This window comes from Perca flavescens, chromosome 22 (genome assembly GCF_004354835.1).
Source record: "Perca flavescens isolate YP-PL-M2 chromosome 22, PFLA_1.0, whole genome shotgun sequence".
Taxonomy (NCBI): Eukaryota; Metazoa; Chordata; class Actinopteri; order Perciformes; family Percidae; genus Perca; species Perca flavescens.
Genome location: NC_041352.1, coordinates 1016045 through 1029838, shown reverse-complemented (window position 1 = coordinate 1029838; position 13794 = coordinate 1016045). Strand labels below are relative to the sequence as shown.

General features: G+C 45.3%; 1 protein-coding gene across 1 annotated transcript; it reads left to right on the top strand.

The window, feature by feature from the left end:
* The first annotated feature begins 3919 nt into the window (after positions 1–3919).
* Positions 3920–5824, top strand: LOC114549568 (zinc finger BED domain-containing protein 1-like). Its single transcript, XM_028569933.1, has 2 exons — positions 3920–4797; positions 5163–5824. The coding sequence occupies exons 1-2, from the start codon at positions 4163–4165 to the stop codon at positions 5788–5790; spliced, it is 1263 nt and encodes a 420-aa protein (XP_028425734.1). The 5' UTR covers positions 3920–4162; the 3' UTR covers positions 5791–5824.
* The last annotated feature ends 7970 nt before the right edge of the window (positions 5825–13794 follow it).

Below are 13794 nucleotides of genomic sequence, written 5' to 3'. Positions count from 1 at the left end.
AACTAAAGATCCCTGAGCATTTTCGTAGTAGGACGTCTAGAACAAAGGACCCGCGAGAGACTTCCCCCAGTCTCCCCTGTGCACTACTTCTATTGGATAGTCGCATTGCGTTCAGGATTAATTTGCATAAAGATGGGCATCGGCCAACTTTTTCAAATGCAGCACCGCCTTCCCGGGATGCTTTGCGGGGGTGTTAAAGTCGCTTGACATCACCCTTAGGAATAAATTGGAGCGCGGCACGACAGAAATGTCGCACGGCCAGGTGGATCTGCACGGTTAGTATTAAAGGTCCCATGACATGGTGCTCTTTGGATGCTTTTATATAGACCTTAGTGGTCCCCTAATACTGTATCTGAAGTCTCTTTCCCGAAATTTAGCTTTGGTACAAAATTACAGCCACTAGAGCCAGTCCCATAATGAGCTTTCCTTAGGATGTACCATTTCTGTGTCTGAAGTAGTGATGTGCGGATCGATACTAAAGTATCGATATTTACGATCCCAACGTCTCCTGCTCTAGTATCGATTCTCTTATAAAAAGATCGATATTTAAACTCAGTAATTTGGAGTCAGTGTTTATGTTATCATAAGTAACTTGTTGTCACCAGAAAAGTCTAATTATTTCTATCCGGTTAGGGGAAGGAAGTACTTCTCCTTCCACCGGTCAGTTGTGTGTGCACTGCGGCTCTACGCAGTAAAAAGTATTGGTATTGGTATCGGTATTGGCAATACCAGCCTGGGTATTACTTGGTATCGGATCGAATAGGAATTAAGTGGTATCGCACATCACTAGTCTGAAGCTATTGAGGAGGAGAGAGGGAGGGGCAAGGTGGAGGGTGGGGGTGTGGCCTTGACCAACTGCCACTTTTCTCTTTTGAAAGCCATGATGTCTCTCTCTCTCTCATGGGTTGGCCAAATTCTCTGGGCGGGCAAAGCAGAGAAAGGGGAGGTAACCTTGCTTGTTATGACCTCATAACAAGCAGATTCCAAAACGGCTCATCTGAGCTTTCATTTTCTCAAAGGCAGAGCAGGATATCCAGGGCTCGGTTTACACCTATCACCATTTCTAGCCACTGGGGGACCATAGACAGGCTGGGGGAACACATATTAATGTTAAAGGGGTGATAGAATGATTATATAGGGTATTTTACACTGTTCCTTAAGGTCTCCTAATGGGGTATGTAACATTGGTTGGGCTGAAAATTGCCCGAATGCTATTTTATTAGGCCCTTAACTACCCTGTGAATATGGCTCTATTTGGAACAAGAGCTTTTCTTCCAAATATGGTATGCTCATGAATATTCAGAATGAGCTACGCGCTGATTGGTTTGAGCAAACTACATAGAAACACATGGGAGACTGACAGCAGGTCTCATTGCAAAGTTATACATTGTTTGTCGGGCTATTACGTTATTAAATTCACTTCTGAGACTTTTTTAAGCAAGAAATCAACTATATAAAGCTCAAATATGGGACGTTTTACGAAAATTGATGGCTTATTGCAAATTTGGTAAGACTGTGTGTCGGAGTTCAGCTGCCGGTGCTGCCTGTGTTGCTGCCTCGCTGCACGGCCTGCCTTCCTCCACAGACCCCGGCCTGCAGCTCCCCTCTTCCTGCTAGCTAAATGGCCCGTGTGTGAGAATGATACACCAGCAATCTCTTACAACAGTTCCAGTTAATCTTGGTTGGCTGTCAGCATAACTAGCTATATTTACAGTTTGAATTTTGTCACGCCACTTATACAACATATCTCTAAAGGTCTTATAAAGCTAACAACGGTGTCCGATTTCAAGTTAATGAATTTTTGTGAACAGTGGGGGTTTCGTTAGCTATGACTGTCCCTTCAATCCTAGCTATGTGTAGCTAGCTACAAATCACGGATAGTTAGCTTCATTTTTGGCGTAATTTCCGTATATTTACAGTTTTAATTTCATCACGCCACTTATACAAGATCTCCCTAAATGTCTTATAAAGCTAACAACGGTGTCCGATTTCAAATTGATGAATTTTTGTGAACAGTGGGGGTTTCGTTAGCTATCACTGTCCCTTCAATCCTAGCTATGTGTAGCTAGCTACAAATCACGGATAGTTAGCTTCATTTTTGGCGTAATTTCTGTATATTTAGAGTTTGAATTTCATCACGCCACTTATACAAGATCTCCCTAAATGTCTTATAAAGCTAACACGTGTCCGATTTCAAGTTAATGAATATTTGTGAATTTCAGAGGAATTCTAGGAGGAGCTAGCTCTCATTGATAGAGCTACATCCAGCCGCAGGCTCTATCAATGAGACTCGCGGACAGGCGGCGTTTATTTCCCCAATCGTTTGTTTAAATAACTCAACACATTATAATTACACACATTAAAAGTGGAACCTGTGGTAACAGATTGCTGGCCTAACAAGCTCGCTGACCGTGCTCTCACTCACACACAACGGGCATTTAGCTAGCAGGAAGAGGGGAGCTGCAGGCCCTGGAGCTCTGTCAGAGCACCAGCGTTTAGTAGTCCATTATCCTAAAACCGGTGACTTTGAGCGGGTATGGAGTGCTGTGGGCTGGCAGTCGTGACGGAGCTCCAAGTACCTAAGAGCAGGCCGGGGTGTGTAAAGGAAGGCAGGCCAGGCGGCGAGGCAACAACACAGGCACCACCGGCGCTGAACTCCGACACACAGTCGGACAAAATGTGCAATTAGCCATCCATTTTCCTAAAACGGCCCATATTTGAGCCTTACATAATTGATTTCTCGCATAAAAAAGTTTCAGAAGTGAATTTTGTAATGGAATAGCAGAGATCTGCGCAACCTAGATTCAGAAGACTACCTGATCTCAGGTCAGTTGTGTAGTTGGGGTGTGACCGTTCTCTTAATACACCCATGGGCTGACAAAGATTCCGGCTTTTGGGGGTTGACGTCAACTTCCAGCTTTGTTGGGATTCGCCCGTTTTCAGCGGCAGTTTCAAAATATGAAATTTTCATAGTAAAGGGGTGTCAGTGGGACTTTGAGCTTCTATGTATGTCCTATTTACCCACCGAACTGACGTTATTCAACTATGACAGGGTAAAATCGGTTTTGCATTCTATCACCCCTTTAAAAAGCCTCATAAAGTGAAATTTTCATGCCATGGGACCATTAAGAGCGACAATGGTAGCGAGTAGTATAAAATACCTAAAATCTGCGTGCAGGTTGGGGTGGTGGATGACTCAAACAACACAGGACTTTTTAGCAAGGAGAACAGGATTTGTGTCCTATTCTTTCCCACGTGCCACTAAAATGTACATTTTGTAACCCCACCCATCTTTTTCCTAACCTAACTAACCAGAGACTCTCAAACAATGCGCTAAAAAAATGCTATATATATGGCTGGTTAGCTCAGTTGGTAGAGCGGGCGCACATATGCAGAGGTTTACTCCTCGACGCAGAAGGACCAGGGTTTGAGTCCGACCTGTTTTCCTGCAGGTCTTCCCCCCTCTCTCTCCCCTTTCATATCTCAGCTTTCCTATCCAATAAAGACAGAAATGCCCCAAAATGTTAAAAATAGGGCTGTCAAAATTAACGCGTTAATTTTTGCGTTAACTTTTAAATATGTAACTTGTTAAAAAAAATTAACGGAATTAACGGAGATGTTTGTTTACTTCATGTGATGGCTGACCTATGACCTGACATGACATGGTGCCACCCACCAAACCGTAGACGACGTGTGGCGCTAAAACGTTAGCTAGCCATCCTGGATCAAGATGGATAGGGAGGGATTTTTGGATGGACAATTTCACTTTAAAAAGTTACCCGACGGATCTTTGGATAGAACAAAAGTAATCTGCGCAGTTTGCAAGGCCGAATTTAATTACCACAGAAGTATTTTGTCTTTGAAATATCACCTCAAAGCAAAACACCCTACCCTAACTAAATCTACAGGGTTTCGGCAATCTACATTACAGGAGTGTGGTACTCGCGGCCGAATAACGAAGCCTGTAAGTGAGAAGCTAACTAATGTTTTGGCTAACTGGATAGCTAAAAACTGCCGCCCAATTAGCATAGTAGAAGACGATGGACTGAGAGAAGTTATTCAAATTGCATCGGGAGACGCCTCTTATAATCTCCCCTCGAGAGGAACCATCGTGTCAAGAATACACACTTTGTATGAAAGCGAGAGGGCACGGAAGATTAACATGCTTGAGCAAGCAAAAAATGTCGCTCTTACAGGTGACCATTGGACCTCTGTAAACAATGACAACTACTTAGGCGTCACAGCGCACTTCATTGATAATGAATGGAATCTTCAATCGTTCGCACTAACTGTAAGTAAAACAGAAGAACGACACTATGCTGATGCATGTGCTGATCATTTTCTGGATGTCGTAAAAGAATGGAAAATCAAGGAAAAGTTAACCACACTTGGCACTGACAGTGCTCGTAACATGGTTGCAGCCGCAAGACAACTTCCATTTGAACACCTGCCCTGCATGGCTCACAGTCTGCGAAGAACGGTCACGGTTTCCCTTAACGACAGTGGATTCCACAGTGTTGTGGCCAAATGTCGCAAGATTGTCGGGCACTTTAAGCATAGTCCATCAAACGCTCAGGAATTAAGAGAACAGCAAGTTGCACTTGGACAGATGGAAGAATCACTCGTTCAGGACGTTCCAACAAGATGGAATTCTACCATAGAGATGGTCAAGCGAATCCAGCGAAACAAATCTCCACTGACCACTACGCTGGCTCAGCAAAACAGCAATATTGCCACGTTGACTACACAGGAGCTTGCCAAACTGCAAATGCTGGAGGAACTACTTGAACCTTGCAGGTACGTTTATCTTTTCTTTTTTTGTGTGTCTGTGTGTGTGTCTGTCTGTCTGTGTGTCTGTCTGTGTCTGTGTCTGTCTGTGTGTGTGTGTGTGTGTGTCTGTGTGTGTGTGTGTGTGTGTGTGTGTGTGTGTGTGTGTGTGTCTGTCTGTGTCTGTCTGTGTGTCTGTCTGTGTGTGTGTGTGTGTGTGTGTGTGTGTGTGTCTGTCTCTCTCTCTCTCTCTCTCTCTCTCTCTCTCTCTCTCTCTCTCTCTCTCGTGTGCCTGCATGTGTAGCATATTGACAGGAAGGTAGTGAGTGTCTTTCTCAGTGTAATAAATAACTATTTACCGACGTGTTTAAAACATCTTGTGATTTCCATTGCAGATATGTGAGTGAACTGCTGGGGGGAGAGCAGTATGTCTCCTGTTCTGTGGTGTTACCAGCCCTGTGCCACTTATTCAGAGTTATGGAGCCCTCAGACAATGATCCAGTCTATGTAGTGAGGTTTAAGACATTCTTTACCACAGACCTAGCTAAACGCAAGGAAAGCACCAACCTCACATGGCTAAAGATCGCTACTACACTTGACCCCAGGTTCAAGGACCTTAAGTGTCTTCCCAAAGCTGAAAGGAGTGAGGTGTGGGCTTCAATAAGCAACCTGGTGGTGGGAGAGAGGCCTAGACAACAACCATCTTCAGAGACAACCGAGAAACAGCCACCAAAGAAGAGAAGGATGTCCGTCTTCTTGCTGGGTTCTTCAGATACGGATACAGATGAAGAGGAAGAGTCCACAGAACAATGTGTGGACCGCTACAAAGTAGAGCCCAAAATGGACATGGAGGGGTGTCCACTACAGTGGTGGTCAAAGAGAGAAGGAGCACATGCCAGGCTGGCACGCATTGCACGCAAGTACCTGTCAACCCTGCAACCACAGTGCCTTGTGAGAGGTTGTTCTCACTCTCAGGCCACATCATCCAAAAGAAGAGAGCAGCTTTGTCCCCTGATAATGTAAACCGACTGGTCTGTCTCAGTAACTGGCTGAAGTGAAGCAGGACTAAGCCAGTTGTTGCCATTGTTTGTAACATTTTACACTTGGCACTGTTATGGAATATCTTACTCACAATGTCCTCTTAGTAGTTTAAGAAAAGCAAGAGTTTTTTTTTCAACATTCAAATTTGGGGTTCAAGCAGTTCATAAGGCTACATATTACTATTTTGAAGCTTTCTTAACCATTTATACTTCAAGACTGCAGTCTTACAGTCAGAAAATGTGTGGCAAATCTTACTCATACTGTCCTTTTGTAGTTCAAAAGAGACTTTAAAAAATGCCATTGAGTTGCAGTTTTTACTACTTATGTAAACATTGTAGTTGTTGTGTTTAGCTGATAATGTTATTGAGTCTTTCATTTAGAAAATAGAGAGACAGAATGAGACAGGACTTCTGGCAAGTAAGGAATTGTGTTGGACAGTAGGTTTGATAAGATTTCTGAAACTCTCTGTAACCCTCAAGCACTTCCACCATAGTAAAAAATGTGCCCAACACATTTTGAGTGCATAAGGCGTGATGGTAAAGTTTACTTTCATGCAATGTGTGGGGAGTGAAGTATATTCTGTGTTTGAAATTGCTGGTTGGGGTTCCTGGAAGATGGTTGCATGTTCTGCCAGATTAGTCTGTACTAAGCAGGACTAAGCCAAATTGTTGCTGCTGTTGTTCTGAAAGATATTAAACATTCTGAACTTAGCAGAATCTTTCCTTGTTTTTTTTTCTTCTTCATATTTGCAAAGTTAAGTGATTTAGCATTTAAATATCCATTATTACAAGCTTCAGTCTTAATTTTAAAAAAGCGATTAATCACAGCAAATTGTGCGATTAATTAGTTAATTTTTTTTAATCGATTGACAGCCCTAGTAAAAAACAATAAAAAATAAAATAAATATGCTATATAATAGGTCCACTTGAACATGTAGTGTATACCAGGTTCACAGATATACCACTATTTGAATAGTGTTGAAACAACAGTTATATTATTATTGCTGTAAAAATCTACGCAAAATCTAGTTATAGCAAATTCCTTATAACCCCACAATTGTTTTTACATGCGACGCAGGGAGGGTCTTGAATCTGCCTGAAGGGGGTTCATTTCACAATAATGAACGGCTTGGTCTACTTTATTATTACATGGCTTATTGCACGACTGCTCATACAGAGGTTACCTGCTAATGAGGCCGGGATGGATAACTTTACCCCTAATTAACAAGGCTCTCCGGCGGAAGCCATCCCGGTAAGTAAGCTAGTTGCTAGTTTGCACTGTTACCTGTTACTGTTATGTTGATAACTGTTTTCCCCACCCTCTCTGTAACGGAACCAGTGAATTAGTATCTTTTGTATGTCCAGTTCTACCCCCTAGTGGTGATTGTAAGTAGCTGCCACTTAAGAGGAAGTGAGGTAACAGTTAATGGACAGAATAACAGGAAGTGATGTTTAGGAAGTTCATTTTTCCTATGCGCTCATAGAGTGAGCATCACAGTGTACAATCCTCATTTGTAAATTATCAACCATGTATATTAATATGTTTATGTTAATATTTATTAGGTTTAAGTACAGTTTGTTGATAATGGTTAGTTTGTCAACTACAAATTGGTGTATTCAATATTTGGTTGTTAAAGCATTGGTGCATTTTCATTTAAGTTGCTTTTCAACACCTTTTTCTAAAATTTGGGAAAATAAAGGGAGTTTGGAAATAGTCCTGTAGTTCTCTGGCAAGGAAGGGTCCAGGTTTGGTTTCTTTAACAAAGGATGAACAATGGCCTGCTTAAAATAACTGGGCACACACCCTGATAAAAAAAGAGAGGTTGGTAGGATGTCAAGTGGGCTTGATGATGGTCTTGTTTGCTTTAGTAATGCTTCAACATCATTTAAGGACACTAGAAAAAAGGAGCTCAAAATAGATGGATTTGAAGAGACACTAGTGAGTGGACCGGACGTGGGTGAGAAGTTTGCCCTGACATTTTCAACCTTATCAACAAAATAATTTTAAAAAAGTATTGCAATCACTGTTGGAGAAAATTGGAGGGTTAGGAGTACTGGGAGAAAAAATATGGTTTATAGCGTCAAACAAGACTAGGATTTTTATTTCTGGACAGGATTAGATTAGAAAAGTAAGATGACCTCTCAGCCTTTACCATGACATTAAGAGTACCAATGAGGTCTTTAAGGTGCAATCTGTGTACTTCTAGCTTCGTAGTTTTTTTATGGGCATTTAACCTTTAACCCTCGTATTATGTTGAAAAAAAATTACATTGATGATGTTACGGGTCAAAATGACCCGTACAGTGTAAATACACTCAAAACATACTTTTTTTCCTCATCACAAACATTTTTTCCCCCAAAACTGTTTTTACCAATTATTTAGTGAAAATATTTCCAGTATACACTTGCATATTCCATGCATAGCTAGATTTGGCATCCTAGGATGCCCATATTTTGATGCCATACTTGGCAGGCTTGTTGGGCATGTACTGTCAGAAGGGACAGGGCCCCCTGAATGGAACAAGGTGTTCATCTACAGTGACATGGGGACCAGGATTGTACAAGACAGGTAAAATGTTGACCCATTTATCCCCTAAATCTCTGATCTCAGCTAGTTTGTCTCTTTCACGTCAACCAGCTCTAGTGTTGTGGAACACCCAAGCTTTCATATGAATTGACTCCAAAGACATGTTGTTAGAAATATTGGCCTTCCACTCTCGTCATTCCACAGACTGGCAGTTGCTTCTCCCTTTGACTTGTACACTCCAGCTAATATTATTCAATTTAATTCAATTCAATTTTATTTATAGTATCAAATCATAACAAGAGTTATCTCAAGACACTTTACAGATAGAGTAGGTAGTAGTAGATGTCTTTGCCGGATTAATTGGGAATAGGCCGGTCGGGGGAGTGACATTTAACTGTTGGTGTTGGTGTTTACCTCCTATTGGTGGTCCGTGGTAACGTCCTCCGGGACGGCTAAATAACAGCCCGTAATCATCCCCTAGTGAAGTCTAGTAGCTGAGGTTGTCAGTACGGATTTGTTACCTGGGTTGGGCGCTCGATGGGGTGTGTGAATGGCCCTTGGTTGAATCCTTCAGCCTAATCTGGTTGGTGGCAGGCTGGTATTGATTTGGTATTTTCTCCTACATATTTTCGCTCTGTGGGCCTGGGAAGGTTCTCGCCACAGTAGCAAGCGGTGATCTGAAGTAGTTGGTCGCAATACTTTCAATACTATTCAAAACCGCTTTTCTGGGTGTTTCCTGTTGGTTCTAGTGGGTACGTCGGACAGATGGTGAGGTGGAGCGGCTCCCCTGATGCCGGTCAGACTGGGCTTTTGCCCAGCCTGGCTTGGCGCGGGTGGAAGTCCGCTTTGACTTTGGCTGTCTGGCGTGGGGGGTCTGGGCAAGGTAGTCCTGCCACGCTACCACATTCGCCTGGACCCCCACCCCCTCCAACTGGGGGTCATTCTCCGCCTGGGGCTCTGTTGGGTCAGTCCTCGCCCTTCACCCCCCGGCACATTAGACTTTCCATCTTGAGGCGGAGAAGGCTAGCCCTCGGGGGTGTTCCTCAGGGTCCGGCTTGCTGGTCTTTTGGGCCCCCTGTGGCTAACGGAGCAGAGAGTGGATACCCCCATGAGGAGGGCGCGTTTGACTGTTCTCAGGCAAGGTTAAGCCCTGCGGTTGCTAAACTTTTTGTTAATCGCTTGTCCCTTTCTCGGAGGCGGAAGAGGGAGTTGGTGGGGGACGTGGAGGCGCCGTCCCCCCCCATAAAAACGGGCGGTCCTTCTGAATAGTGAGCAGGAGTCTGTCCCAGGGTTTGGGGAGACCTCCGGCCTCACTGGAGCGTTTGATTCTCGGAGCACTTATCGCCCAGCCGGCGATGGGGAGAGGCGAGGACTTCTGGGACTTGGATCTCAAGCCCCAGGGCCTCCCATACTGTCTGGAGTAGAGAGCGGAAACCTCCGTGGTGAAGGCGCGTTTGACCTTTCCTGTATCGGGTCCAGCCCCGATGAATTCAGGCCCACAGTCTCTCGCTTGTCACTTCCCCGGAGATGTAAGCTCGGGCTAGCCGGCGCCGGCGGGTCCAAGAGGAGGGTGGTGGAGGGCTCGGAGGCGCTGTCCTTCCCGCCAAAAGGAGCGGCTCCTCAGATAAGAGGGAAGAGATCAGCCCCTGGGAGAAGGGACAGTTTGGACCCTCCGGAAGCGGAATCCAAACGCATGGACCGGGAACTGGAGAGTCCGTCCAGTGCACACGTCCCTGGGACGCCTCTTGCCGCCAGGTTTGAAGGTGGATGCCCAGTGGTAGAGTCTACAGAGAGGGATGGAATAATGACTGGCGTCAGCGGTGCCGGACAGCCAGTCGTGGTATGTCCCCTCCAGCCTATCTCCGCCGGCCCTGTGATTGATCCCGCCGCCTTGGTCGGCAGCGATTCCAAACAGTTGGTTATTAGCCTTCCGGGGCCCGACCCTTGCGAGCTGTGTGGTGCACGGGCTTCTTCCGTCTCTGATCTCGTCAATCATCTGATGAGGTCTCATGGCGTGAGGAACGTACTGTGGGCGTGTCGTAAGTGCCTGAGGACTAGATCAAAGCGTCACCAAATTCATTGTCACTTGCCTATGTGTAATGGAAGTGTTAGTCGCCTTTTGGTGACAGGGCCTAGATTTTGGTGCACTGTCTGTGCCAGAATCTTCCAATCGGTTAGGGGTCTGTCTCAGCATCAGCGGCATGCACATCTTGTAGCTTGGTTGGACGAGTTTTCCCAGAGGGACAAACGCCAGCAGTGCGATTCAGCAGCCAGGCTAATCGCAACGAGGGGATTGAGGGGACCGGCTCCCCGAGTCAAGGACACGCCATCGGCCAGCCCGGTTCAGTTAATGACCTCTGCCCTTCAACCCGAGAAGACAGGAGAAAAAGTGAGACTGCAGCGCAGATCGGTGTGTAAGGCTCCCCAGAGACAGGTGGGGTCCCACCAGCGGCTAGAGAAAGTAAGGTCAGAGCTCATTCGGAAGTTGGTTGCTCCGAGAGAGGCTCCCGAACCGCCTAACGAAGTAGGTACAGTGTTAAGGGAGGCGGTTCGGCAGGGCGTTGCTGCTGAGGGCTCCAAATACAAACCTGTTACAGAGGACGATTGTCGTCAGGGGGCAATCGCATCTGCGGCCTCTAAGTTGATCCGAAAGGTGGGGCGAAAGAGGACCGGTAGTTCTGTGCGGCTAGGGCCTGTCGGGCCCCCGTCCCTAGGTGTGGATAGAAGGTACGACAGAAGAAGGAGGGCCAGGCGTTTTCTGTACTGACTTCTCCGCACTGGTATGGCGAAACTCGCGTTATATGTTCTGGATGGACAGCTGGGCACGTCATGCCCAGTCCCCCTGTCGGAGGTCACAGCTGTTTTTGAGGGCAGATGGGGTGACGTGGGATCGTTTAACGGAATGGGTCAGTTTGACGGCCTAGGCTGTGTGGACAATTCGGTCTTCCAGACCCTTATTACACCTTTGGAGGTCAGCAAAAATCTCCGGTCCATGAAAGCGAAGACCTCACCAGGGCCGGATGGCATTTCTTGGAAGGATTTGCTGGACTGGGATCCAGAGGGCTTCCAACTCGCACGTTTGTTCTCCTCATGGTTGGTCTCAGGGACTCTGCCGAGGGCCTTTAAGTTGTGCCGGACAGTACTCATACCTAAGACCATGGACAGAAGTTTGCATGCGGATGTTAACCAATGGCGCCCTATCACTATTGCATCCGTGGTCAAGAGGCTTTTTTCGCGGATCTTGACAGGTAGGATGACGGCGGCGTGTCCTATTCATCCGCGCCAGCGGGGTTTCATAGCCTCTGCTGGTTGCTCAGAAAACCTCGCTTTGCTTAATGGGTTCATGAGGTTGAGCAGTAGAGAGAATCGCTACATCAGGGTTGTATTTGTCGATTTTGCTAAGGCTTTCGATACCGTTTTGCACGAGCACCTCCTGAGTGCTTTGAAATGGAAAGGGTTACACCAACATATGCTGGGGTTGGTCAAGGACTCATATGAGAACTGCGTGACGAGGGTGAAATGTGCAGAAGGGAACACTGCGTGGATCGCCATGAAGGTCGGAGTTAAAAAAAACGGGAACAAATATTTTGGTTGGTATACCAGGGGCACAAAAGTTTAGTTGGGGTACCAAGGGCGCGAAACTCTGGCCCAGGTGGATGGAGGGGTTTAGCCCGGGGAGGGGTGCTTAAGTTCGGGTACACAGGTTCGCCTGGTGCGCCGGGTTACTGGAGGGTTAGGGTTATGGTGGAGGGCCAGGCGGGGTCACGGTGAGGGGAGGCTGGGGTGTTAGAGTGGGTCAGGGGCCTTGGGTGGACCATGGGGTCGATGTGGAGTGAGTTAACCCAAACTTAGAGCCACTTACTGGGGCTCATGGTGGACCATGGGGGTCATGGAGCATGTTAACCCAGCCTTAGAGCCACTTACTGCCCAGCCAGCAATGACATGTGGGGCCAAGATGGGTTAAGTACGGGTTCCATGGTTACTGTGTGGTCATGGGCTTTGGCTGGGTGAAATCAGCGGGTCCCATGTAGGTTTTGTAGTATGAGTCCCACAAAGGAAGCCCATATGAGCTGATTACATGGGCCCCATAAGGGACAGGCATGGGCCAATTGGGCATGGGTTTGAACTGAGATCACATATATGGGTCCTGCATAGCATATTTATGGGCCAAGTGGGCCCATAAATTTGTTGAATTATGCTGATTAGTGGACTCTCAGAAAGGTTGCAGGCCTACCGTAACACTTCAAATTATAGCACAGTCCCAGACGCCTGTCCATTGGGGCAAAAACACATATTTAGACAAATAACTGTGCTCGATATTATCGGCCGATATTGGCTTTAAAATTACATATCGGTATCGGTTTTTGAAATGGTTTAAAATGACTAAAGTATGTAATTTTATACCTTATTGGAAAGCTTGTTTCCTCTCAAAGCGAATGCAGACAACATTTGGGTGTAGGTTGTTGCCCAACCAGCATACACACAGGGTTTGTAGAGTAAATAAATTCTTGAACAGGGCAGATCTAAGCCCCAATTAGTGGAATGAGTTGAATTTTTGTTCTTGTGTGGATATTTGTTTTCAGTTTACCTCAGTCAAAGAAATGTTCAGTTGGCATTTTCTCTCGAAGGGGTAGTAAACATGGATTTTATCAGGGAACACATATATGGGTCCTGCATGGCATTTTTATGTGCCGAGTGGGCATGGGTTTGATCTGGGAACACATATATGGGTCCTGCATGGCAGAGGCGCAAAGTAACTATGTAGGCCTATTGAGTTATGTAATTACTTACTGTACAATTTTTAGTAACTTGTAGTAAATCTACATTTAGGCTAATCAAGCATGTTGAGATTTAGTAATTGTAACTCAATACATTTCAAGTCACGCTAGTCACCAAAGAACAAACATTGCATACATGTAGATCTTTCGCCAAAACAATCCATCAGTCATTTTTGTTAGTCGTGCAGAAAATGAAAAATGTAACTTCCCAAAAATGTAAAAAACATCAAAATATGTCAAAGTTTACACTGTGTTGAATTATGCTGATTAGTGGACTCTCAGAAAGGTTGCAGGCCTACCGTAACACTTCAAATAATAGCCCAGTCCCAGACGCCTGTCCCTTGGGGCAGAAACACATATTTAGACAAATAACTGTGCTCGATATTATCAGCCGATATTGGCTTTAAAATTACATATCGGTATCGGTTTTTGAAATGGTTTAAAATGACTAAAGTATGTAATTTTATACCTTATTGGAAAGCTTGTTTCCTCTCAAAGCGAATGCAGACAACATTTGGGTGTAGGTTGTTGGCCAACCAGCATACACACAGGGTTTGTAGAGTAAAAAAATTCTTGAGCAGGGCAGATCTAAGCCCCAATGAGTGGAATGAGTTGAATTTTTGTTCTTGTGTGGATATTTGTTTTCAGTTTACCTCAGTCAAAGAAATGTTCAGTTGGCATC